We start from the raw sequence: 25,214 nt of genomic DNA on the forward strand, positions 1-25,214 counted from the left end.
ATCGGTTCCTGCAATCTCATTGATTTGAACCTTTACGTAAGGTTGAGTTGAAATTCCTTACTTGGAAAGTAGTCATGCTGTTGGCCTTGGCATCCGCAAGGCGGGTGTCTGAATTGGCGGCTTTGTCTCACAAAAGCCCCTATTTAATCTTCCATGCAGATAGAGCGGAGTTGAGAACTCGTCAGCAATTTCTGCCAAAAGTGGTTTCATCGTTTCATGTAAACCATCCTATTGTGGTGCCAGTGGCTTCTGACGCCTTGGCGGAATCGAAGTCTCTAGATGTGGTCAGAGCTTTGAAAATCTATGTCGCCAGAATGGCTCAGATTAGGAAAACAGAGGCTCTGTTTGTCCTGTGGGCTTCCAACAAGATTGGGGCTCCTGCTTCCAAGCAGACTATTGCACGCTGGATCTGTAATATGATTCAGCAGGCTCATTCTACGGCGGGATTGCCGTTACCGAAATCGGTGAAGACACATTCTACCAGAAAGGTGGGCTCATCCTGGGCGGCTGCCCGAGGGGTCTCGGCATTACAGCTTTGCCGAGCAGCTACTTGGTCGGGATCAAACACCTTTGAGAAGTTTTACAAATTTGATACCCTGGCTGAGGAGGACCTCTTGTTTGGTCAATCGGTGCTGCAGAGTCATCTGCACTCTCCCGCCTGTTCTAGAGCTTTGGTATAAACCCCATGGTTCTTGAAGCATCCCCAGCATCCTCTAGGACGTATGAGAAAATAGGATTTTAATACCTACCGGTAAATCCTTTTCTCTTAGTCCGTAGAGGATGCTGGGCGCCCGTCACAGTGCGGGCTGTATCTGCAGTTATTGGTTATGGTTACACACATGTTGTGTTGAGATCAGTCAGTCTGTGGCTGATGTTATTCATGCCGTTGCATGCGTTGTTGTTGAATGCCATGTTGTACGGCGTGTTTGAGCTGTGAGCTGGTATGTATCTCACCTTAGTTTAAAACTTAAATCCTTTTCCTCGAAATGTCCCGTCTCCCTGGGCAAGGTTCCTATAACTGGAGTCTGGAGAAGGGGCATAGAGGGCGGAGCCAGTTCACACCCATTTAAAGTCTTAAAGTGCCCATGTCTCCTGCGGTTCCCGTCTATACCCCATGGTTCTTGAAGCATCCCCAGCATCCTCTACGGACTAAGAGAAAAGGATTTACCGGTAGGTATTAAAATCCTATTATGTCTAGGGTGCATAGGTGCAACACAGATCTTTTCGAATGGAGTCAGTTCCCTAGATGTCTGTCGATAAGTATTACCCGTATATAGGTGTGATGTTAGTGTATTAGAATGCTTAATATTTGTAGACACTCCCTTACTAACATGTGTAAGCCTGAATCTTCAGTGATGGTCCCTAGGACCAGGGGGATGCTGGGAAGTGGGTGGTCCATTGTGCAGTGTGCCTGGAGTTGGAGGGAATAAACAGCACAGCAGTGAACTCACATGTCTCTGTGTCCTGATGACTGGATTTACAAACATATGAACAAAACATGGTGCCAGAAGAAGTTTAACTTGGACTGCTAGTGCTCTCAGAGTGTGAAAGAATCTTGCAGAAGTCTGTGGCTGGGATACTCTGTGTCTGGAAAGCCTGCCGTGTGCTCCTATCTTCAAACAGTGAGTAACCATGGATAAACTAGCTCCTCCAACCGACATACTGATGTCTGGTAACTTGTCTGAAAACTGGAAAAGATTTAAGCAAAGGTTTAATATATATCTTGCTGCATGTGGAGCTGATTCAGAGACTGACAAAACGAAGGCATCCATTTTCCTCCATGTGATAGGAGAGGATGTGCTGGACATTTATAATAGTTTTCAGTTTGCTGAGGGGCAGAATATGGTGCTATCTTCTATAATGCAAAAGTTTGAAGATTACTTTGTGCCAAGGAAAAATGACATATAAAAGATATAAGTTTTTCACATGTGATCAGAAGTCTGTAGATGGATTTGATCAGTATGTTACAGAGCTGCAATCACTCAGTAAAACCTGTGAGTTTGGTGATTTAAAGGATTCACTGATTAGAGCTCGTATTGTCTGTGGAATACCTGATAATGGACTCAGAGAGAGATTGCTGAGAGAGCAAGACCTAACACTAGAAAAGGCAGTGACTATGTGTAGATCTGCAGAAATAACTAGATTTCAAGCCAAAAAGTTACACAAGGAAGTTGATGCTGATGTGCATGTAGTGCAGAAAACAGAGCCATGCAAACCTCCATTCTCAAGAATGAAGCAGTCTAAGCCACAGTCTAATAAGGAAATGTGTAGTAGATGTGGAAATGCTCACAATCCTAAAATGTGCCCTGCTTATGGTAAAACCTGCATGAAATGTGGTAGACTTAATCACTTTGCCAAATGCTATAAAATTAAAAGTAAAACAACCAAAGTGCATGCTGTTAAACAAACAGATGAATTCTTTGTGGATTGCATTGAACTTTGCAGTGCAGACAAGAAAGAATGGATTGTCCCTTTAACTGTGAACGAGATTGTCATTCCCTTTAAGCTTGATACTGGTGCACAGGTGAATTTAATATCATTTCAAGACTATAAGACTTTTAGAGTAAAACCTAAAATTCACCCAGCCAAAGTGAAAGTTACCGGGTACACTGGGGAGGAAATTCCTGTGAAAGGTACATGCTTAGTGACACTGAAATATAAGGGACAACAGTTTAAAACATCTCTACTGATTGTGGATAAAAATGTGCAACCGATTCTAGGATTAAGTTCCTGTGAGAAACTAAGCTTGCTAAAGAAAGTTTTTATGGTGACATCACAAGTAGAAGATGACTGCAAATCAATGTTTACAGAATACAGAGACTTGTTTGAAGGTCTAGGTTGTTTGCCTGGAGAGCATAAAATAAATATAGACACGCAAGTTTCTTCAGTGATACACCCCTGTAGAAAAGTGCCGTTTGCGCTGAGAGAAAAACTGAAACAAGAGTTAAATCGCATGGAAGCCTTGGGTGTGATACAGAAAGTTAATGAGCCTACTGAATGGGTAAGCTCCTTAGTAATTGTTGAAAAGAAAAATGGACAACTCCGAATATGTCTAGACCCCAGAGATTTAAACAAAGCTATTAAACAAGAACATTTCAAACTACCAACCAGAGATGAAATCATGTCGCAATTTGCAGAGCAAAATGGTTCAGTAAATTGGACGCGTCTTCAAGATTCTGGCAAATGAAGCTAGATGAGGCCAGCTCAAAGCTTTGTACATTTAATACACCACAAGGTCGATACAGATTTCTTCGACTACCATATGGAATATTGTCTGCTCCAGAAGTATATCACAAAAAGATACACATGATTTTTGAACATATTCCATGTGTTGAAACAATGATGGATGACATTATTGTCTAGGGATCTACAAAGGAAGAACATGATTCTAGATTGAGACAAGTAATGGAACTTGTCAAGAAAGTGAATCTAAAGCTAAACAAGGACAAATGTGAATTTGGCATGAATACACTTACCTTTATGGGCGACGTGGTCTCGGATCAAGGTGTAAAACCAGACCCAAGGAAAATATCAGCCATAGTGAACATGGAACGTCCTAACAACAAAGACGACGTCAGAAGATTCCTAGGAATGATTACTTAGGAAAGTTTATTTCTCAACTCTCTGAACGAACAGCCTCTCTTATATGGTTGTTGGACAAAGATAACGAGTGGATGTGGTCACATGAACAAGAAGAAAGTTGGCAAAACTTGAAACAGATCATTACAGAGCAACCAGTGCTAAAATTCTTTGATCCTGCGAAAAGAATAAGAATTTCAGCAGATGCTTCGCAATTTGGCCTAGGCTCAGTGCTGTTACAAGAACATGAGGATACATGGCAACCAGTAATCTATGCATCAAGAGCACTGACAAGTGCTGAAACAAGGTATGCTCAGATAGAAAAAGAACTTCTAGCGATCACATATGCATGTGAGCGATTTCATCAGTTTGTGTATGGTCAAACATTTACAGTGGAAACTGACCACAAGCCATTGGTAGCTATCATGACTAAATCATTACATGACTGTCCCATTAGAATTCAATGAATGCTGATCAGACTACAGAAATATGATGTACACTTGCAGTACTGTCCCGGCAAATACATGTACATTGCTGATACACTTTCTCGTGCTGTGGACAAAAGTGAAGGTTCCAAAAGTCTGATGGATGAAGAGATAGAAGCCTATGTTAATTTGATCGTAGCTTCTCTACCAGTGTCTCTTGCAAGACAAGAACAGATTAGGAAAGAAACTGAGATAGATGACACAATGAAAGTGTTGAAAGATATCATTCTGAAAGGTTGGCCAGCAGAAAAACAAGCGTGCCCGCTGTCTATCCATGATTATTGGATGTACCGCAGTGACCTTACAGTTGTCGATGGTATTATTTACAAAGGCAATAGGTTTGTCATACCTGCACGACTAAGAAAAACTATGCTGTGCAAGATACATGAAGGCCACTTAGGAGAAGAAAAATGTAAGCGGAGAGTGCGTGAAGTTATGTATTGGCCAAGAATGAACCAAGACATAGCACAGACTACAGCTACATGTGAATTATGTCTTACGTATAGACCGAAACAACAAGTCGAGCCACTGAGTCCTCACGCAGTGCCAGAGAGACCGTACCAGAAAGTTGGCGCAGATTTGTTTGATTGTAATGGGAAAACATACATTGTCGTGACTGATTATTACTCTAACTACCCTGAGGTGAAGACACTACATACAACTACTAGTAAAGCCGTAATCAATTGCATGAAGTCAATATTTGCAAGGCATGGTGTTACTATGGAAGTGTTCACTGACAATGGTCCTCAGTTTTCCAGTGCTGAATTTAGACAATTTGCTGATGAGTGGGAATTTGTCCATACTACGTCAAGTCCCCACTATCCACGCTCAAATGGGTTGGTGGAAAGTTCAGTAAAAACAGTAAAGAGTCTCATGAAAAAAGCTCAAGAAGGTAAAGAAGATTTCTACAAAAGTCTTTTAATCTACCGCAGTACACCTTTACAGAATGGACTTTCTCCTGCACAAATGCTGATGGGAAGGAGGATTAGAGCAAATCTCCCGATACATGATGAACTGCTTAATACACATAACTCAGCGTTGATCAGGCTGAGTAAGGAACGTCAACAGGAGAAACAGAAACTGTTTCATGACAGGCAAGCTAAAAGCTTATCTGATCTTAAATCGGGTGACCAAGTCCGTCTCAGAGATCACGAGAAAGGTATTTGGGGGCAGAAAGGTATTGTGCAAGCACAAGTAGCACCAAGATCTTATACTATACGTACAGAGCGTGGAACGGAAGTAAGAAGAAATCGGGTGGATTTAAGATCTCAACCTAACCATAATGAAGACAACATGACTGAAGAATACCCTTCATCTGACATGTATGATGAGCCTGATAATGGTGAACAAACCACGATTCTAGAAAGGTCCAACATGGTCGATGAAACACAGACTGTGTATGAAAGACCCAAAAGGGAAATACGCAGACCTGAGAGACTCATTGAAACGTGTTAGATGATGTTCTTAATATGACGTTGTTAATTGTTGCATTGAAGCATATAGGGCTTATCTTTAAAGAAAAGAGGATGTGATGTTAGTGTATTAGAATGCTTAATATTTGTAGACACTCCCTTACTAACATGTGTAAGCCTGAATCTTCAGTGATGGTCCCTAGGACCAGGGGGATGCTGGGTAGTGGGTGGTCCATTGTGCAGTGTGCCTGGAGTTGGAGGGAATAAACAGCACAGCAGTGAACTCACATGTCTCTGTGTCCTGATGACTGGATTTACAAACATATGAACAAAACAATAGAAAGTGCCACACTTGTAAGTACTTCCAGAAATCAACCTGTGGGATATCCCATTTTCTCCATATATCCGAAAATTGTTTAACCCCAGATGGTTGTGCCATCTGACCCTTCCAGGGCCCAGTTTTGATAAGAAGAGAGGGCGAGGCCGGGTGTAAAAGCAGGATTACCCAAAAAAGAGGCGATGGGGCCAAAGTCTGAAGAAACACGTGGGGCCAAATGTAATAGAGTGAGAGTTTCAGAAAGTGAGAGATCTGGTAAGTTTTTTGCAGTTTTTTTAAAGTGGCAATCATTTACACAGCAAGATCAACCTGGTTTTGCCAGGATGCTCCATTTCCAGATTGCTGTGGTGGATGTAGATCAGGGGAAGTGAATTCCGAATCAGGAATCTTAATGGACAGGAGACTGAGACCAGAGCAGAACGTAGGGAGGTCAGAGGGGGTGTGTAGGATTTCGATTTTCCCAGAAGAAGAGACCTGAAGATTAAAGGGGAAGCCCCATCTGTATTTCAGCTGACGTTTGCGGAGTTCCTCCGTGATGGACCTAAGAGCTTTCCTTTGTTGGAGAGTGTGCCATGAAAGATCCTGGTAGATGGTAATTGGTTCGCCGTTAAAGTCCACTCCATCAAGTCGACGCACTTTACCCATGATATCTTCTTTTTGAGAATAGTAGTGCAAATGGCATATGATGTCACTGGGGCAGTCTGCAGGGAGCCCTCTCAGTTTAAGGGCACGGTGAGCCCTATCAAACGTTATAGTGTTATGTCCTTTTCCAGGACCTCGTTGAAGATTTTCGTCAGAGCGTCCACCAAGCCTGTTTGGGGGACATCTTCAGGAATACCTCTCACCCGTATATTATTCCTCCTAACTCTGTTAGCCAAATCCAACACACATGACCGCAGTGACCGGATTTCAGCCGATTGAGCGGCAATAACATCAGTAAGGGATCTCATGAACACATCAGCAGAATCACGGTGTTCCTCCAGTGTGTTCACTCTATCAGAAAGCTGAGAGATATCATGTTTAATAGATGCAAGCTCTCTATGCATAGTATCCTGGAGGTTCTGCTTGGTGGGTCGAGTCTTCATGAAAGTTAAAATGTTTTGGAGGCCTGTGTCACCCTGAGTATGTGATAGTGGCTGATCCATCAGAAGGGGGGAGGAGGGCAAGGCGGAGTGACAGGAAGAGAGACTGGGAGGAGAGAGGCCTCGGGAGGATTTAGCGTGTGTAGGGTGTAGAAAGGATCTCATTCCTGTCTGGGACACAGTCTCTTTAGGTTGTGCAGTATTTCCTTTCTTTTTCCCGGATTTGACCATGCTGAAGTTAGGACAAATATAAAGGTGAGGTCATGAGGCAGTGAGCCCAGCTTCAAGGAAACTGCAGTTTGCTGTTAAGTGCCTTCAATGTGGTGACTCCCGGTGGAATGGCATTAGCGTAGCATTAGGCAAGTCTTAGTCGCCAGGGCAGTGAGAACACATCAGTGACGAGTTTCCTCCCCCTCCGTGAAGGAAGGGACAAGTACGGAGCAGCTACTATACCACCAGTGCACATCATATGTCCCGAAGTAGCCCGTGTATTCTTCCAATATATATATACAACTGAGAGTGATGAAGTTGTAAAGGTGAATCAATGTATTCAAAAGAGACACTAGGGGGAGCTCCAACCTAATAAGTACACTGCACAAGGAAAGTCAATTGCAGCACAGTGAATAACTATTATGAAAAAGCAACTGAATCTTGGCATGTAGAATAGGAATATGAGCAAGGATAAGGGACCCTGTAAGAGACCACAGCAGTATAGAGTGTCCCCTGTCGCAGCAGAGATAGGTGGCCTCCCTGCCAGACCATGCTCATAAGGGCCAGCAGCAATAGGGGGAAAGGACACGGCTCACTGGTCTGTGTGCAGCTCCAGGTTGTGCCTGTTCTCCCCAGCTCCGGCAGAAGATGGCCGCCTCCTGTATGTTAAGGAGAGAGAGGCCGCAGCAAGTGGGCACCTCGGCTCTCCAGCTGTGTGCAGGCTAATGTCAGGTGGCGGGAGGGGCGCCAGGTCTAAGTGCCGAATCCAGGGGTAGCCGCGTCAGTGGTGGATGCCACAGGCGTTGTCCGGTGCAGCTGCCGTGCAAGCCCGATGTGTGGAAGCCAGCGGGCGTCAGTTCCGGTCTATACGCCAAGCAGGCAGCAGTCACTGCAGACCAGAGGTGGAGGTAAGCAGTGGGGTGGATGCCTCAGCAGACCCGAGGCGGAGGAGGCATTAGGGTGGGCACGGGCGGCGTAAGCTGCGGTATGAGGAAAATTTAGTCCCCGGCTTGAGCAGGGGAAACAGGCCTCAACCTGCAGAGAGGTAGGAGACCCCTCCCGGCTCCGCAAACCAGTCTCCTGCGATGTGAACGGTGCCCAGGCTTCGGGGAAGTAAGCGGGGAGCAGAAGTGAGAGGGGTAGGCTCCAAATAAAAGCTTTTTAGGGCTTCTATGGCTGGAGCTTTCAGGAAGCACGTGCTGTCCTAATGGCTGCCAAGCCACGCCCCTACAAGTCAGTTTTTGAAGACACAGCATTGGTTCACAAACGCGACCATCGGTCAGTTTGTGTAAGCCAAAGATGGCCTTCGGACCCCTCTGTTGGGTCCAGGAAGTCTGTGTCTGACTCCCCCGTTTTGTAGAACAGTCCCGGTCACTGCCCCCCAAATGCTGCAACTTGTCAAATATGCTGGACTAAGGAGGGACTGCGAGGGATCACTGAAGACCCGTTCTGCACATTGCAGAATAGGATATCATATTTGCACATAAACCATCGGGTATGCATACAAATCAGAATCAGGCCCTATGTATATACAAGATTTTAAATGTCATTAGTATTTCGACCCTTTTTAAGACTTTACTTATGGCTACAGTATTTCACAGGTCTGGGTACTGGGGGGGTTTAAAAAAAAAAACCTAGGGTCCCCTCAAAAAAACAATTACAAAAATAGTAAGCGCTGCTGCAGTGGTCACTGGCGACTGCACAGGAGGACATTTGTAGCCTTCAGCAGTGCTGCAAAGGGAGACAAATTCTGTAGCATCCCCCTTAGCAGCTGGCCCTCTATGAAGTTTAGTTTCGGGTAATTAGTACCCGCTCCCCCCTTCTCGATTCCTCTGTGTGCATGTACCTTAGAGAGTAAAGACAGAAGAATTAAGGTATTGCAGTTGAATGATGTATTGTGGTCAGTAACTTAAGTTGCCGTTTTAGGACTCAGGTCTTAGTTTGAAAGTCTAGAAGACAGGTAAACCTTGATTTGAGTACTCTATCTCAGCATTTTTTATCTGACATTTCTCGTTTACTAATAGGCATTTCTGTTGAAAGTGGAGTGTGCTACTGCACAGATTCTGTTAATTCCTACGAGGATGCTTCATTCCCTAATCAAGATGGCCACCAAATATAGGGCTTAATTCATGTTTGACTGTAATGATGATTACACAACTGATCAATTATCGGCAGACTGCGCGTATGCCACAATCTCACTGCGCACACACATAGATAGAGATTTTTTTTATGTAGATTGATTGACAGAAAGGGGACATTTGGGGGAGTGGCGGCAAAATGCCTGTATTTGCCTTCAGATGCGATCATGTATGCAAAGAAACATGACGGCCACTCTGCGTGACCAGTGGGCCTAATTCATGTTTGTCTGCAAATGCTTACGCAGCTACGTTTTTCTAGGAAACAGAACTACTAATAATCACAAGTGAAGCTGTCGCCCAGGAAACAGAATAGACGTCCACCGGAGCCATCCCAAATTCCTCTGCAACTGCGTACTCATGTGCAGCAACAACGCAATAACAAGGAACATCGACTTCTAGGGTTGACCTATAACTAGTAAGATTAGCCGTGGCACTAGCGACACTGGTGCCATGATTCTCTACGAACATGATTGCAGCTGAAGGCAGATCTACGTCTTGAAAACAGCCATGACGCACCTACGTTTTTGCCGCCACTCCCACATTAACTCCTGCAAATGGTCCCTTCCTGTCATTCACTCTGTCTATAAAATGTTAGTGCGAGTGCAATCGCAAAGGTACGTGCCCAGTGCGATCGTGGCACATGTGCAGTCTGCTGATAATCGCTCTGTTCTGAAGACATGAACATTGCATACAAACCAGAATTAGGCCCATAGACTCACTTGAGGATGTGTATGTAATTGCTAAGGGCTTTGTGAGGGCTTCGGTGGGTGTATATACAGTATTATTTTCTGGACAGCAGCTTCACTTGCAATGATTATCAGTTCCATAGTCTGAAAAATCGCATGTGTGTACAAATATTAATTAGGCCCAAAGTACTGGGCAGTTACATGTGCAGGCAGGTCAATTGATTGGGAGACACACATTGGGGAGGGTCTGAGTGCTGAGAGCCTGTCTGACCCGCTACTCAATGTAACTCTCCCCTTACTACACCAAGCTTCAGTGTCCATTGATTCCCCTACCTGCATCACTGTGTCTTCTCTTCCTTCCCCTGCTGCTGCTGAGCTTCGGTGCACATCCATCAATGCTCAAAGCACGCCCTCCATACTCGGAGACATGCCTCTTTTGGCTCTCTTTCAGTGCAGTATTACTGCCACGGTGTGGCCCTGCCCCAAGCTCTGCAAGCAGTGTCTTACTGTCAGAGGTGAGGCTAAGCTGTTGCTGCCTCACCTTCATCTCTTCCTGCAATTCCAGGGAGTTCCACAAATCTGGTGTGTTTTAGCTGTAAAAGTTATTACAATAAACAAAGAAGATATTTATAAGTTACTAGGTGATTCATCGCGCCCTACGGGCGCTCTTCACACCTTCGTAAGGGGCTACACCCCCTTAACCCTTGCACTCCCTTGTGGCATGCAGTATTTGTATTATATGGAGTATTTCCTACAATCATAATTGTGTGAGCGGTTAAATGCTTTTGTTCGGGGAGTGGCGGGTGCGGGGGAGACGCAGATGGAGGAGGGGGTCCGGGGTGCTGCGGGTGGGGGAGGGGTGGTTGCGGAGGGGCCGCGGGTGGGAGAGGGGCTGGTGCGGTGGTGCCGCAGGTGGGGGAGGGGCGGGTGCCACGAGTGGGGGTCCGGAGCCGTGGGTGTCACAGGTGGGGGAGGGGCGGGTGCGGTGGTGCAGCAGGTAGGGAAGGGGGACCGGAGCCACCGTGGGTGGTGGAGGGGGGGGGTGCCGTGGATGGGGCCTGTAGGTACTGCGAGTGAGGGAGGGGTGGGTAATGCTTCTCTTTCTTCCCCTCTTGGAAGAAGCTAAGCTGCTGTCCTCCCTTTGGCAGTGGCTCTCCCGGAGACTCGCACAGCAGCCAAGCCTCCAGTCACTATTGTTAGCGCTGGTGTCCCAACGTGCCGCATTACAGGGAAGAAGACACACTCAATAAACTACAGCTTCCAGCAGGCCTTAGCGCCGGAATGCTTTGGCGCTAAGGCCTGCAGGGAGGTGTAGTTTATTAGTGCATCTACTAGCTTGAAATAGCTGCTGGAATCCCAGTTACAGAATGCTAACCCTTTATGAAACCCAGTTGATGATCCATAAGTAGCTTGGGCAAGATAGACTAACCTTGATTTTAACCTGTAGTTCAAAGTAATTGGTTCACTGATGTTATGCAGATTTCAGATGGGAACCTTTTGTGGAGTAAAATAATATCCGCATCATTATCAGTATGGCCATGGTAATCTGATCTATTTTGAAATTGCTTAAACAGAGAAAAGGAGACTATCCATGCTGGCTTCAGGGCTGTTCAAGCAGAGGGGGCACCGTGAAGGCAGAACCCATGATTGGCACTGACCGTTGGCCATCAGCGCCTGTTAAACTTCTGTCCCTAATTAAATATCTTATTTACTTATCAATGCTTTGATCCATTACGACAGACAATTCTATGTTGGAATTTCAAAGCTTTCTAAAAATATGATTGATAGATGAGGAAAGGCTGGGCACCAAATGTCATACTGTTTTTTTATATTTTAACTTCACTGTCACCTCTGAGTTCAGGAGTATCAATCCAAGCTCTGATGATATCGGCATCAGCATGCATATCCCGCAAACCCTCCAGACTTTTATGGGACAGTCTCCCTTTTTGGGCACTGACCAACTCACGAGCCGCAGTGTTCTATGTTGTGGAGGGGGGCTCACCACAGGTGCAGAGCAGCGGTTGAAAAATCTTTTAGGTACTCCCCTATTTTGGTTAATAAAGGTACTAATTATCTACTTAGTTAGATAGAGGAGGAGCAGGGGGCTTCCAAAAATTCCTGCTCAGGGTGCCGTAGACCGGGGATCAGCCCTGAGAATAGCTATTGCTTTATAGCATTAAAAAATATTCTCCAGAAAATCCATCAGCATATGGTGTTTTACATGTATGACTTATTGGTATTGGCATTGAAGCACTTCCCCTTATTTAGTGTAAACTTTCAGGGTTTGGTATCTATGGGGCAGATGTATTAACCTGGAGAAGGCATAAGGAAGTGATAAACCAGTGATATGTGCAAGGTGATAAAGGCACCAGCCAATCAGATCCTAACTGTTAATTTACATGGTGGAGCTGATTGGCTGGTGCACATATCACTGGTTTATCACTTCCTTAAGCCTTCTCCCGGTTAATACATCTGCCCCTATGTCGGTTATGAGGTGCTGGGTCTATAGAAATAATTTTAGTATAACTTAATATTCATGGAATCTAAATACTAGTTAAATGATTTAGAGTACATAAGTATAACTAGCTAAGTAATTTAAGAAATGTTACACTTTGAGAAACAGGTCAGGGGTGTTCAAATGCAAATTCAGAACAGTAAGGGAGTTGGAGATGCTATGTAACAAGGGCCAGCTCCAAGCGTACTAGCACCCTGTGCGAGAATCTTTGGAGTGCTGCCTCATCCTGGTAGGCTGACACTCAGGGTAATGGGTATATATTAGGAAGCAGAGCGGGTGCTGCGCAGCGGGGATTGAGCACTGCAGTGCATATGCTGCTTAAAGGGAAAGTCACAGAGAAAATGGTGGTGGAAAATCAGTGCGCCTGCTGTGGGTGGTGCCCTTGTATGGACGCTCAGATGGAACATGCCTAGAGCCAGCCCTGAACGTAGCAAGAAACAGAAAATGACAATTCAAATCTCCAATTCATTATAATGTGAAATGTAAATGTAACACTTTAAATACCTCCATCAATAAAACAAATGATTTATGTTGGTTTTGTGCCAACTTTGCACAGTTGTAACTTGATCAGTAGTGTCTACTGGTAACTGATACTATAGGGGAAATGTAATAGGGTGTGAGAATCAGAAAGTGAGAGATTTTGTTAAAATTCTCCTGTTTTTTTAAAGTGGCAATCATTTACATGGCAACATCAACCTGGTTTTGCCATGTAAACGATTGCCACTTTAAGAAAACAGGAGAATTTTAACAAAATCTCTCACTTTCTGATTCTCGCACCCTATTACATTTCACCCTGAGTGTTGAGAGCTTTACATAGGAAACAGCTTAGCACAATATACTCCCCCCTATGATCAATTTTGACCCAGTACCACTGAGCCATTCCAATTTATTGTAACCCATCATACCAGGGATTTTCAGAACTGCTTTAAAGACATATATGGATTTTATAATTTGTTGAATTGTTTTAGGATCGCTCTAGAAAAATGGATTGTTTCACAAAGCAGTCACTGAAGTCAGCTCAGAAACACCTGACCTCAATGGATGTCCAAGTAAAGGAGTGCAGGTCAGTTCTGGGGTCATTTTCTCTGCCCTGATTGTACAGGACTTCATGCCCTGATTGTACAGCACTTAATGAAAGGTAATTTCTGCTCTCCCTGCTTTAGAATCATGCATCTGGAAAAATTTCAACAGACTGTGTTAGAAGAGATCGAGAACTTTGAAAAAGATTCCCAGACATTAAAACAGATGGAAAAAGAATTCACAGTAAGAAATACAAAATAAAAATACCTTATATGCATCCACTTTCACCTGTATCCATTCATGGAAAAGCTGTCAACGTATTGTTTTCCTCTTTCTGCTTATAGGGGCTAATGTAAGATCACAGATAAATATGTTCACACAGCCTCTATGGTTGAGCACAAACAAAAACAGATTTCATCATGACCCTCATTAACTTTAGCCAACATGCCTACTACAGTGATAAGATGAGATCTCAGGTCATATCAGCAGATTCTCATCCTGTATTTATATATATTTATTTATTTTCAGAATTTCTGGAACAAACAGACACAAACGTTAAGCTTCTATCACAAAAACGAACAGAGGAGGTATGTAAGCTTCCGTTATGTGGTGTAAAGGTTAAAGTATTTTCCACTTCTAACTGTTCTATATCTGTCTAATTTTAGGATTCATAGTCTCAAGGCTTCATTTGAAAAGAATGTTTCCCACAGTACTGACTATGAAGACAAGATCTATAACTCTGAAGTGAGTAACACTTTTATGCTACAAAAAATAACTTTTCCAACTCCACTTACTATAATGCGAAAATGTAGTCAATGTCCAAACACCTGTTGACAGTGTACTAGCCAGTAGTCTAGGGATCCATTGAACAATATCAAGAAATACCCTACTGTCTTTACCAACAGATATTTGTTTCATGTTACATGTACAAAGTAGCATTTTGTGAAAAGTGGCTGATATGAAGAAAGATTATTGGAATATACAAATTTAAAAACAACCAATCAAATCGATAGTTGCCACTGGAAATCTAGAACACAAGTTTGTAACCATCAGTACATAAGTAATAAAAGGGAATACAAGGATTTTTAGCAGGGTTTTTCCCTTAATATTTAATTTTTTTAAATGATGCCCTCAATCGTCTGCCACTACCCTTTTATCATCAACAGGTTCTTAATTAAGCAGGGTTCCTCTTTCTTTCATCCTGCAAGGGGGATTCAGAAGGATGTCCAGCAGAGGTTCCCACTAATTTTATATACTGGGACCCTGCTGAATTGAGCATAAGGTGGAATCTAAAGTGTGGTAAATGAGCAGAGTACTCCTATTGAGGTGATCCCAGGATAATCCAAGAAGCCAGCCCATGCACCCATTGTAAACTATTAAAGTCTATGTTTAACACTGTAAGCAATTTGTTAGCTTTTTCCTGTATGTGTACAGGGGGAGATTTATCAAATCATGGAGAGATAAAGGCTCTATTCATGAAGCAGTGAAAAGTGTGGAGTATTGAGCCAGTGGAGAAGTTGTACATGGCAACCAATCAGCATTGACGTAAGAGTTATAATTTGCATACTGTACAATTGTACGGAGTAGCTGATTGGTTGCCATAGGCAACTTCTCCACAGGCTCACTTCTCCACTCTTTTCACTGCTTCATGAATAGACCCCACAGTGGAGAAGTAGCTCACAGCAGTCAGCTTGTATATAATCTAGCACAGCCTGTAAAATTAGTTACAATCTCCCCTTGTTTCCTAAATGCTGTATAAACACATTTTCTGAAATTGTATGAAATTATTAGTCTCTTTTTGCCAATTTAGATTTTTACCATTCTGAATTTGTTTCATTTTGATATTGGTGTACCTCTATAATTGTAGATTACTGTAGAACCAATTGTTAGTAATTGGTTACTGTAGAACCAATTGTTAGTAAGTGTGCCTATGAATAAAATGAAGCTAGAAGTTTGTTATCTTTGACTGTGTACGTGTACAGAGAGAGAGACTGGGCTTATTATACAGTAAATAGTACAAAAAAAATACTCTTTACTGGTCTGTGTATATATTTTTTTCTTAGATGCATAATATGAAAGAAAATATGAAGACTGTTCAAGAACGACTTTTGAAAGAAATGGTAATTTCCCCAATTTCAGATATCTGTCAGTTATTACTAATAATACACTTGTACAACACTTTTATTGCCCATTGTGCAGGGAAAATATACCACTGTATTCCTTCAGTCACTACTTGCAGATGTAATGTCACTGCAAATAAAGCTATTGTATTCTCAGGAATATGACATGTGCAATGAAATATACCCTATCGTTATTCTTTCTGTGTGTGGTTTGAATAGCGACCTTTGAATTAAATGCTCCCATCACATACACTTTCCCTCTAGGTGGCGCCCAATAGCTTTTTTCTTGTATGTACAAGTGAGTGATCATATTGCATGCTTAGTAGTCAGTGTGATGATGCTTTTTTTAATATCTTTTAACTTATGCCTATTTATCCAGGCACTGTGACTTGGCAGTAACATCGGTAACAGTTTATTGACAGTGTTTGTTTTAACAGCTCTCTAACAAAAATGTTTTTAACCATATTTGTGAGAAAGAATCTGGAACATAGGGTCATGTATGTGCAGGCCAAATGCAGAAACAACCCAGAAACTAAGCCAGCCTCACAGTATCCACGCCTATATACACTATGGCCCTCATTCCGAGTTGTTCGCTCGCTAGCCGCTTTTCGCAGCAGTGCACATGCTAAGCCGCCGCCCTCTGGGAGTGAATATTAGCTTAACTGAATTGCGAACGAAGTATTCGCAATATTGCGAAAAGACTTTTCTTTGCAGTTTCTGAGTAGCTCGAGACTTACTCTTCCAGTGCGATCAGTTCAGTGCTTGTCGTTCCTGGTTTGACGTCACAAACACACCCAGCGTTCGCCCAGACACTCCCCCGTTTCTCCAGCCACTCCCGCGTTTTTCCCAGAAACTGCAGCGTTTTTTCACACACACCCATAAAACGGTCAGTTTCCGCCCAGAAACACCCACTTCCTGTCAATCACACTCCGATCACCAGAACGAAGAAAAAACCTCGTAATGCCGTGAGTAAAATACCAAACTTCTTAGCAAATTTACTTGACGCAGCTGCAGTGCGAACATTGCGCATGCGCAGTTAGCGGAAAATCGCACCGATGCGAAGAAAAATAACGAGCGAACAACTCGGAATGAGGGCCTATATGGACAAAAGTATTTGACCACACCTGTTAATTATTGAATTCAGGTGTTTAGATCAGGCCTCTTGCCACAGGTGTATAAAATCAAGCATCTAGCCATGCAGTCTCCATTTGCAAATGGTTTGTGAAATTTCATCCCTGTTGGATATTCCACGGTCAGCAGTAAATGATATTATTAGAAAGTGGAAGCATTTAAGAACAACAGCAACTCTACCACAGAGTGGAAGACCACGTCAAATCACAAGGTGGGGTCAACGACTGCTAAGGCGCATGGTGCGTAAAAGTCACCAATGTTCTGCTGATTCCATAGCTGAAGGAATCCGAACTCACACTGGCATTAATGTAAGCACAAAAACTGTGCAGCGGGAGCTTTATGGAATAGGTTTCCATGGCCAAGCAGCTGCATGCAAGCCTCACATCACCAAGTCCAATGCCAAGCATTGGATGGAGTGGTGTAAAGTCTGTGGAGCAGTGGAAACGTGTTCTGTGGAGTGACGAATCATGCTTCTTTGACAAATGGGTGAGTTTGGGTTTGGCGAATGTCAGGGGAATGGTACATGCCTGACTGCATTATGCCAATTGTGAAGTTTGGTGAAGGAGGGATATTGGTATCGGTCTGTTTTTGAGGGTTTTGGCAAGGCCCCTTATCTTCAGTGAAGGGCAATCTTAATGCTTCAGCATACCAAGACATTTTTAACAATGCTATGCGTCCAACTTTGTTGCAACAGTTTGGGGAAGGACCTTTTCTATCCCAACATGACAGTGTCCCAATGCACAAAGCAAGGACTATAAAGACATGGTTTGATGAGTCTGGTGTGGAAGAACTTGACTGGTTGGCACAGAACCCTGACCTCAATCCCATCAAGTACCTTTTCAGATGAACTGGAATGGAGATTGTGAGCCAGGCCTACTTTTCCAACATCAGTGCCTGACCTCATAAATGCTCTACAGAATGAATGGGCACAAATTCCCACAGAAGCACTCCAAAATATTGCGGACAGCCTTCCAAGACGAGTGGAAGCTGGTATAGCTGCAAAGGGGGACCAACTCCATATTAAAGTACAGGTTGAGTATCCCATATCCAAATATTCCGAAATACGGACTTTTTTGAGTGAGAGTAACATAGTGAAACCTTTGTTTTCTGATGGCTCAATGTACACAAACTTTGTTTAATACACAAAGTTATTAAAAATATTGTATTAAATGACCTCCAGGCTGTGTGTATAAGGTGCATATGAAACATAAATGAATTGTGTGAATGTACACACACTTTGTTTAATGCCCAACGTTATAAAAAACATTGGCTAAAATTACCTTCAGGCTGTGTGTATAAGGTGTATATGAAACATAAATGTATTCTGTGCTTAGATTTAGGACCCATCACCTTGATATCTCATTATGGTATGCAGTTATTCCAAAATACGGAATAATCCGATATCCAAAATATCTCTGGTCCCAAGCATTTTGGATATACTCAACCTGTATATGTATTTGAATACAATGTCACTATAGTCCCAGTTGGTGTAATTGTCAGGTGTCTGAATACTTTTGTCCATATAGTATATGCGATCAGCTATAGTCACTCAGGTTGCATGTCTGAAGTAAAGCTGAAGGCACAGCCATTATGCATTATTGCTATGTGGGGAAGCTTTACCAACAAGTTTAAGCATGGTGTTAAATAATTTCTTTTCCCTCTGTTTAGACCATTGAAATGATGCAACAGATCACACTAGAGAGCATATTTACTAATGTGTGATTTTGCATTAGGAGATTTAGTAAAGGCAAAATTTTATGTCAAATTTAATATAAAACCAAATCCCACGGAAAATTGAATATTGGCAAAATATCGGTACTTTTACATAGACGAATATAGGATACCCTGATTTACTAACATTCGCATTGAAAATCAAACATGCACGCAGTAAAATTGATCTACAAATACCAAAAATAAGACTAATAGCAGACAGGTGATTTTTGCTTCTAGACAACATTCTATTCCCTAAACCTTCATTATGATGCCTATAAAAGTAGAGACGATGAACGCAATGCCAATGTTTTTTGCAGTTGAGCGATTATTGGTAAATTGTGCGTGCATATGCTTCACGCTGTGCCAAAGTCTAGTAGCGATGGCAGTTGACAGGGGGAGTGGTTGCAAAAACCCAGGCGCATTGTGTCCGTGTTTGGGGAGTGTCGCTGGGTGCCCTTGTGAATCCGTACTCAAGCAATGTGCCTCCGGTGTCTCTGTTCAGGCTGCCATGCTGCACAACCGTTGATTTAATCAAGATGATCGTTATCAATGGATCAGCGTGTGTCCTGGGAATGTGTACACAGTTGCTGTGTCTGTGTGATTGTTCCGGTGAGCGTCTCTGTATTTTTCAGGGCTGCTGTTTTTTTGTTTGTTTTTTTATGATTTTGCACATCCCCAGCATGTACAATTGCAGGTGCAGTCGTTATAGCATCTGACAATGAATCAGGCAAGATATTAATAATACTGTAAAGGCTCTATGTGACAGGTCCAAACTACATGATTTTCAATGTTTTATCAATTTTAAAAGAAACTCTTGAAGATCTGTGCACATATCTAATAAAAAGGGACCCAAACATGTGGTTCACTGTGGCTGTAGGAATTGTGGGCCTCATTCATAGATGGATTCAGTGCACATCGCTCCTGCATCTCTGAATTCCTCGTCCCCAAACGGTGACAGGTTGTGGATTAGGGGGCATTCATAGATGGATTCTGTGCACATCGCTCCTGCATCTCTGAACTCCTCGTCCCCAAACGGTGACAGGTTGTGGATTAGGGGGCATTCATAGATGGATTCTGTGCACATCGCTCCTGCATCTCTGAACTCCTCGTCCCCAAACGGTGACAGGTTGTGGATTAGGGGGCATTCATAGATGGATTCAGTGCACATCGCTCCTGCATCTCTGAACTCCTCGTCCCCAAACGGTGACAGGTTGTGGATTAGGGGGCATTCATAGATGGATTCAGTGCACATCGCTCCTGCATCTCTGAACTCCTCGTCCCCAAACGGTGACAGGTTGTGGATTAGGGGGCACTGTGTGCGACGATATAGGACCTGTTCTGCACATGCACAGAACGGGTCCTGTGTATGCGTAGATGCCCCACCATCGGAGATGTACGCAAACCAGAATTAACCACGCAGTTCTTGCATGTGATATGTTTTGTCCAATAGAAATACATAAGGAAGTGTTTGTTCTATTTCATCCATTTTATGGTCGATTTTAAAATGGATATCATAAATCGAACACAAACTCACTAGTCAAAATAAAGCAGCATCGAATTCCATTTCAAAATTGAATTTTAGTAAATGTGTGATTTGTTGAGTGAAAAAGAATGTCAATTTGATTCAATATGTTGATTTATATCAATCTTAAAATCGAATACAAAATCGAGCATTAGTAAATATACCCCTAGATTATTATTATTATTATTATTATTAACAGTTTCTTATATGTGCGCAGCAAATTCTGTTGCGCTTTACAATTGGAAATAATGATATAACAAAATTGGGTAATAACAAACAGTCATAGAGGTAGGAAGGCCCTGCTCGCAAGCTTACAATCTATAGGAAAATAGGCATGGATACACAAGGATAGGTGCTATCTATTGCATAGTTGTCCACCAGATTGCAATGGTTCTTGGTTGGCTGTATGATATGGTCATACAGCAATGGTGAACTGGGGTCGAGAGGAAGGGAAAGTGAAGAATAAAAGACATGTGAGGATATGTGTGGACTGTGCAGAGTGGATGCAATTTGATAGGAAGGTTTATGAAAGTTATGTGGGCGGTTCTGGAATTTTATATGCTTGCCTGAAGAGGTGAGTTTTCAGGGAACGCTTGAAGGTTTTGAGACTAGAGGAGAGTCTTATTGTGCGTGGTAGGGCATTCCACAGAGTGGGGGCAGCCCGAAGAAAGTACTGCACTCGTGAGTGGGAGCGAGTAATGAGTGTGGATGAGAGACGCAGATCTTGTGAAGATCGAAGAGGTCGGGTTTGGAGATATTGTGAGATAAGTGATGTACGGTGGTGTAGTTTGGTTAATGGCCTTGTGTGTGAGTAAGGGTATTTTGTATTGAATACGATAGAATGCAGGTAACCAATGGAGGGACTGACAGAGTGGATCTGCAGACGATGAACGTATAGCAAGGAGGATTAACCTCACAGCTGCATTCAGAATGGTGAGAGTCTCGTTTTGGGAAGACCAGTTAGGAGACTATTGCAATAATCAATGCGGGAGATAATGAGAGCATGGATTAGAGTTTTAACAGTGTCTTGTGTAAGGTAAGGTCGTATTTTGTATATGTTTTTTAGATGCATGTAACATGATTTTGAGACAGATTGAATGTGGGGAACAAAGGACAGATCAGAGTCAAGTATGACACCTAGGCAGCGAGCTTGTGGGGTAGGGTAGATTGTCGAGTTTTCAACAGTGATAGAGATAATCAGGTTGGTACCTACTATTGGCAGGTGGTAATATAATTAACTCTGTTTTTGAAATATTAAGTTTGAGGTGGCAAGATGTCATCCAAGATGAAATGGCAGAAAGGCATTCATTGACACGGCCCAGTACACATAGGGAAAATCAGGGGAGGATAGAAGACCCAAGACTGAGCCGTGCGGTACTCCAACTGAAAGAGGTAGCGAAGAGGAGGTAGATTCAGAGAAGCAAACACTGAAGGAGCAATTAGGTAGGATAGGAACCAAGAAAGGGCTGTGTCTTTAAGACCTAGGGATTGTAGTGTTTATATGAGAAGAGAGTGGTCAACAGTGTCAAAGGCAGCAGATAGATCTAGAAGAATAAGTAGTAATTAATGACCTTTAGACTTCGTAGTGACCAAATCATTAACCACTTTAGTCAGTGCTGTCTCTGTGGAGTGTTGGGAATGGAAGCCTGACTGAAGTGGGTCCAATAAATTGTGTGAGTTAAGAAAGTGTGTGAGTCGAGTGTAGGCAAGTCTCTCAAGTAGCTTAGAGAGACAAGGGAGCTGAGAGATAGGGCGGTAGTTTGAGAGAGAGTTAAGGTCAGAATTTTGTTTTTTCAAAATGGGAGTAATCACTGCATGCTTAAACAGTGAAGGAAAAATACCAGTAGAGAGATATAGATTACATATGTTAGTTAAGTTAGGGATGAGTACCGGAGACAGATCTTTACTTATTTGTGAGGGTAAAGGATCAAGATGAGATGTAGTAGAGAAGCAGGATGAGAAGAGTGATGATACTTCATCTTCATTTGTGGGATCAAATGAAGAGAGAGTGCTAAAGGGTTCAGGTAAAGAACTGAGCAGGTCACTGGCTGCCGAAGAGCATACCATTTCATCTCGGATCTTATCAATCTTCTCCTTGAAGTAGGAAGCAAGATCTTGTGCCTTGATAGTGGCTGGTTGGTAGATGAGGGAGGATTCAGAAGTGAATTAAATGTATTAAAGAGTCATTTGGGGTTAGAGGCTTGAGCAGAGATACAGTAAGAGTTTGAAAATATGTTTGTTTGGCAGTGTCCAGGGCATTTCTATAAGAGTGGTAGACAGTCTTATATGTGAGGAAGCCACTTGAAATATGAGATTTATGCCACTGACGTTCAAGTTTACGTGTGAGTTTTTGTAGATGGCTTGTTAATTTTAAGTGCCATAGCTGGAGCCACTTCATCAAGGGATAGTTCTAGAGTCTGGTTCAGGTGTGATACAGCCATCTCAGGAGAGGTGAATGCAGAAATAGGTGAAAGCAGTTGTTGGAGTGAGATGGAAAGTTCTTGAAGATTAATTGTGTTAATATTTCTGCGGGTTTGAGAGGATTGGAGGACTTCAGCAACACAGAGTTTGAATTAACAGAGGAGAGCTGGAAGGTGATAAGGTTGTGATCTGAGAGGGGGAAAGGAGTGTTAGTGAGTTCAGAAATGGAGCATAGTCTGGTGAATACTAGATCAAGGCAGTGGTCCTCCTGATGAGTAGAGGAGTAAGTCCATTGGGAGAGGCCGAGAGAGTAGGTTAGAGAGAGTAGTTAGGAGGTGGAGATGTCAGAGGATAGGAAGTGAGGGAGCCAGGCAGAAAAATCGTCCAGAAATTGTTCGGGATGCCCAGGTGGGTGATAGATAGCTGCAACACGCAGAGAGAAAGGAGAGTAAACCCTGATGGAATGTACTTCAACTGATGTAAATGTGAGAGATGGAACCTGTGGTAGAACAGTGTATGCGAAAGATTGGTAAAGTAACAGTCCAACTCCTCCTTTATGGTTACCAGGCCTGGAGGTGTGCCAGTGCTGCAGGGGAGGCTGTGTCTGATTGCGTGAGCCAGGTTTCTGTTATAACCAGCAGATTGAAGTTGTTAGATATGAAGAGGTCATGGATGGATGTTAATTTGTTACAAACAGAGCGTGCCACATTTTAGTGATTTGGAGGGTGATGGAAGACATGTGATGTTTATGAGGTTAGCTGGATTTCTATGTTGTTGTGAATCAGGTGAATGTGAGCGATGTAAGTGGTTGAGTCCTGGATTTGGTGAGATATCACCATCTATCAGAAGAGAGAGATAAATGTGGGTGTCAGAGGTTTCTGAACATTTTTTTATGGTGAGAGGTTGTAGATGTGATAAATTAAGTCAACCTGAAATATGTGATTTGAAAAAAATTAGTAATGCTGGCCATGGAAGGGCAGACCTAACCATTAGACCAGATCACCATACTATCAAATCTGTGGGGCTTGACCCTCTATCTTTGACTACACACTGTATGCAGATTTAGGCTATGATGCAGAGCTGAAGTAATTTGTTTTGTTTGTATATATAGCTCAAAAGATGTATGCACCAAAATAGATGTGTATATTACCTGTATGTAGAGTTGTATGCATCTCAAGGATTACTACTAGTCATCATAATCATCAGTGTGTAAACACCTACCATATGCTAGGTACAAATAGTTCAACTCTGTGAAGTCTCTTGGTTCTTGTAGCATCTTAATTTGCTCCTCTGAATTTCATTCAGACAAAATGCTAATTTTGGGCACTTGCATGAAGCAATCTGGGTCAGTTTGTGAAGAATTTTCAGCTCCATACACTGAATAGTGGCTATCTCAGAAAAATGATGCCAAGTAACCTTATGCTGAGTCTCCCATATTGAAAAATATGAAATCCTAAATTCTAGCAAGCAACTGAGATAGTGACATCTTTGCTTTCTAAAGCTTCAGTATACACAAACTTTGTTTCATGCACAAAATTCTTGAAAATATTGTATAAAATTACCTACAGGCTATGTGTATAAAGTATATATAAAACATAAATTCATTCTGTATTTATACTTGGGTCCCACCCCCAAATATATCATTATGGTATGCAAATATTCCCAAACAGAAAAATCCGAAAACCAAAACACTTCTGGTGCTAAGCAATTCGGATATGGGAGACTCAACTTTTTACTACCGTACTAAAATTATTGGGACAGATGAGGTTATAGTAATGACGAAATCCTTGTTATGAAATAAGATAAAGATAAGTAAAACTGACATTTTCCAGCATTAAATAATGAGACATGTATAATGTATATCTTTTTCTTTGTGACAGCAAGAAGAGGAACTTCTCAGCGTAAGAAGGGGACTTCGGTCTCTCTTTATGACAGGAGCAGGTCCCTTTTAATACGAATATTGTGCGAGAAATGCACTTATGTCCACTTTCTTACCAAGCAGAATGTATGCCATTTTATCCAATAATGGTAGCTTATTGGTTTCAGTTTTCTCTTTTTGTTCATTTTGTTAATTATTGTTAATTACAAAAGTGGTTAAGTATAACCCCTGCCAATAGCTCCACAGGAAACTGCTTATCAGTATTTCCTTTAGGATATGTGAAGTGCAAAAAACTATTTAAGCACTGATTTTACATACCATGTTTCTTTACAACCCTACAGGATTTATTGTTTATAAGGATTCTAGCTCCAATTATATTGTTTTCAATGAAACGTTAGACTCTAATGCTAATTGCTACTGACTTGTGTATATCATACATCTCCTTATTTGAAAGTTAGTGTTTCATTTTGTTTGAATAAAGTCTGGTTTAATTATACATAGTCTAAACAACATGGTAATGGTCTTGTGTTGCAAGTAATGATAATAGCTTACATTTCTATAATATGATCTTCACAGGATGCACTACATAGGCTTACTATAAACACATTTTCTGCTGCGGGGTACACTGGGCTCCACAGGGAATTACATTGGGGGTGTAGAGTAGGATCTTGATCCGTGGCACCAACAAGCTCAAAGCTTTGACTGTTCCCAGAATGCATAGCGCCGCCTCCTCTATAACCCCGCCTCCGTGCACAGGAGCTCAGTTTTGTAGTTGGTGCCATGCAGTAAGCAGGCATACAACAGGGGGGCTGCTCCAGCAGCCCTGAGAAGAAGCTTTTAAAGAAAAATGAAGACTTCAAGGGCTGCAGCAAAGACACTGACTGTGTTAGATGTCAGTCAGACATCTCCTGCTGCAGGTCCATCACCTCCCCCAGTGGCGCTGTACACTCCCGCACCCTGGTTG

At 42.5% G+C, this 25,214-nt stretch overlaps 1 protein-coding gene across 9 annotated transcripts in view; it reads left to right on the top strand.

Moving 5' to 3' along the window:
- SYCP2 (synaptonemal complex protein 2) overlaps positions 1 to 24,732 on the top strand; it is a 1,046,702-nt gene extending 1,021,970 nt beyond the window's left edge. For all 9 annotated transcript variants that reach the window (XM_063959338.1, XM_063959341.1, XM_063959339.1 and 6 more), the window contains 6 exons: positions 13,413 to 13,507; positions 13,608 to 13,707; positions 13,993 to 14,051; positions 14,130 to 14,208; positions 15,528 to 15,584; positions 24,252 to 24,732. In XM_063959338.1, coding sequence (XP_063815408.1) covers positions 13,413 to 13,507; positions 13,608 to 13,707; positions 13,993 to 14,051; positions 14,130 to 14,208; positions 15,528 to 15,584; positions 24,252 to 24,323 — 462 coding nt within the window. In that variant the 3' untranslated portion in view covers positions 24,324 to 24,732. The remainder of the gene's footprint in view (positions 1 to 13,412; positions 13,508 to 13,607; positions 13,708 to 13,992; positions 14,052 to 14,129; positions 14,209 to 15,527; positions 15,585 to 24,251) is intronic.
- The last annotated feature ends 482 nt before the right edge of the window (positions 24,733 to 25,214 follow it).

The sequence above is a fragment of the Pseudophryne corroboree genome, chromosome 3, assembly GCF_028390025.1.
Source record: "Pseudophryne corroboree isolate aPseCor3 chromosome 3, aPseCor3.hap2, whole genome shotgun sequence".
Taxonomy (NCBI): domain Eukaryota; kingdom Metazoa; phylum Chordata; class Amphibia; order Anura; family Myobatrachidae; genus Pseudophryne; species Pseudophryne corroboree.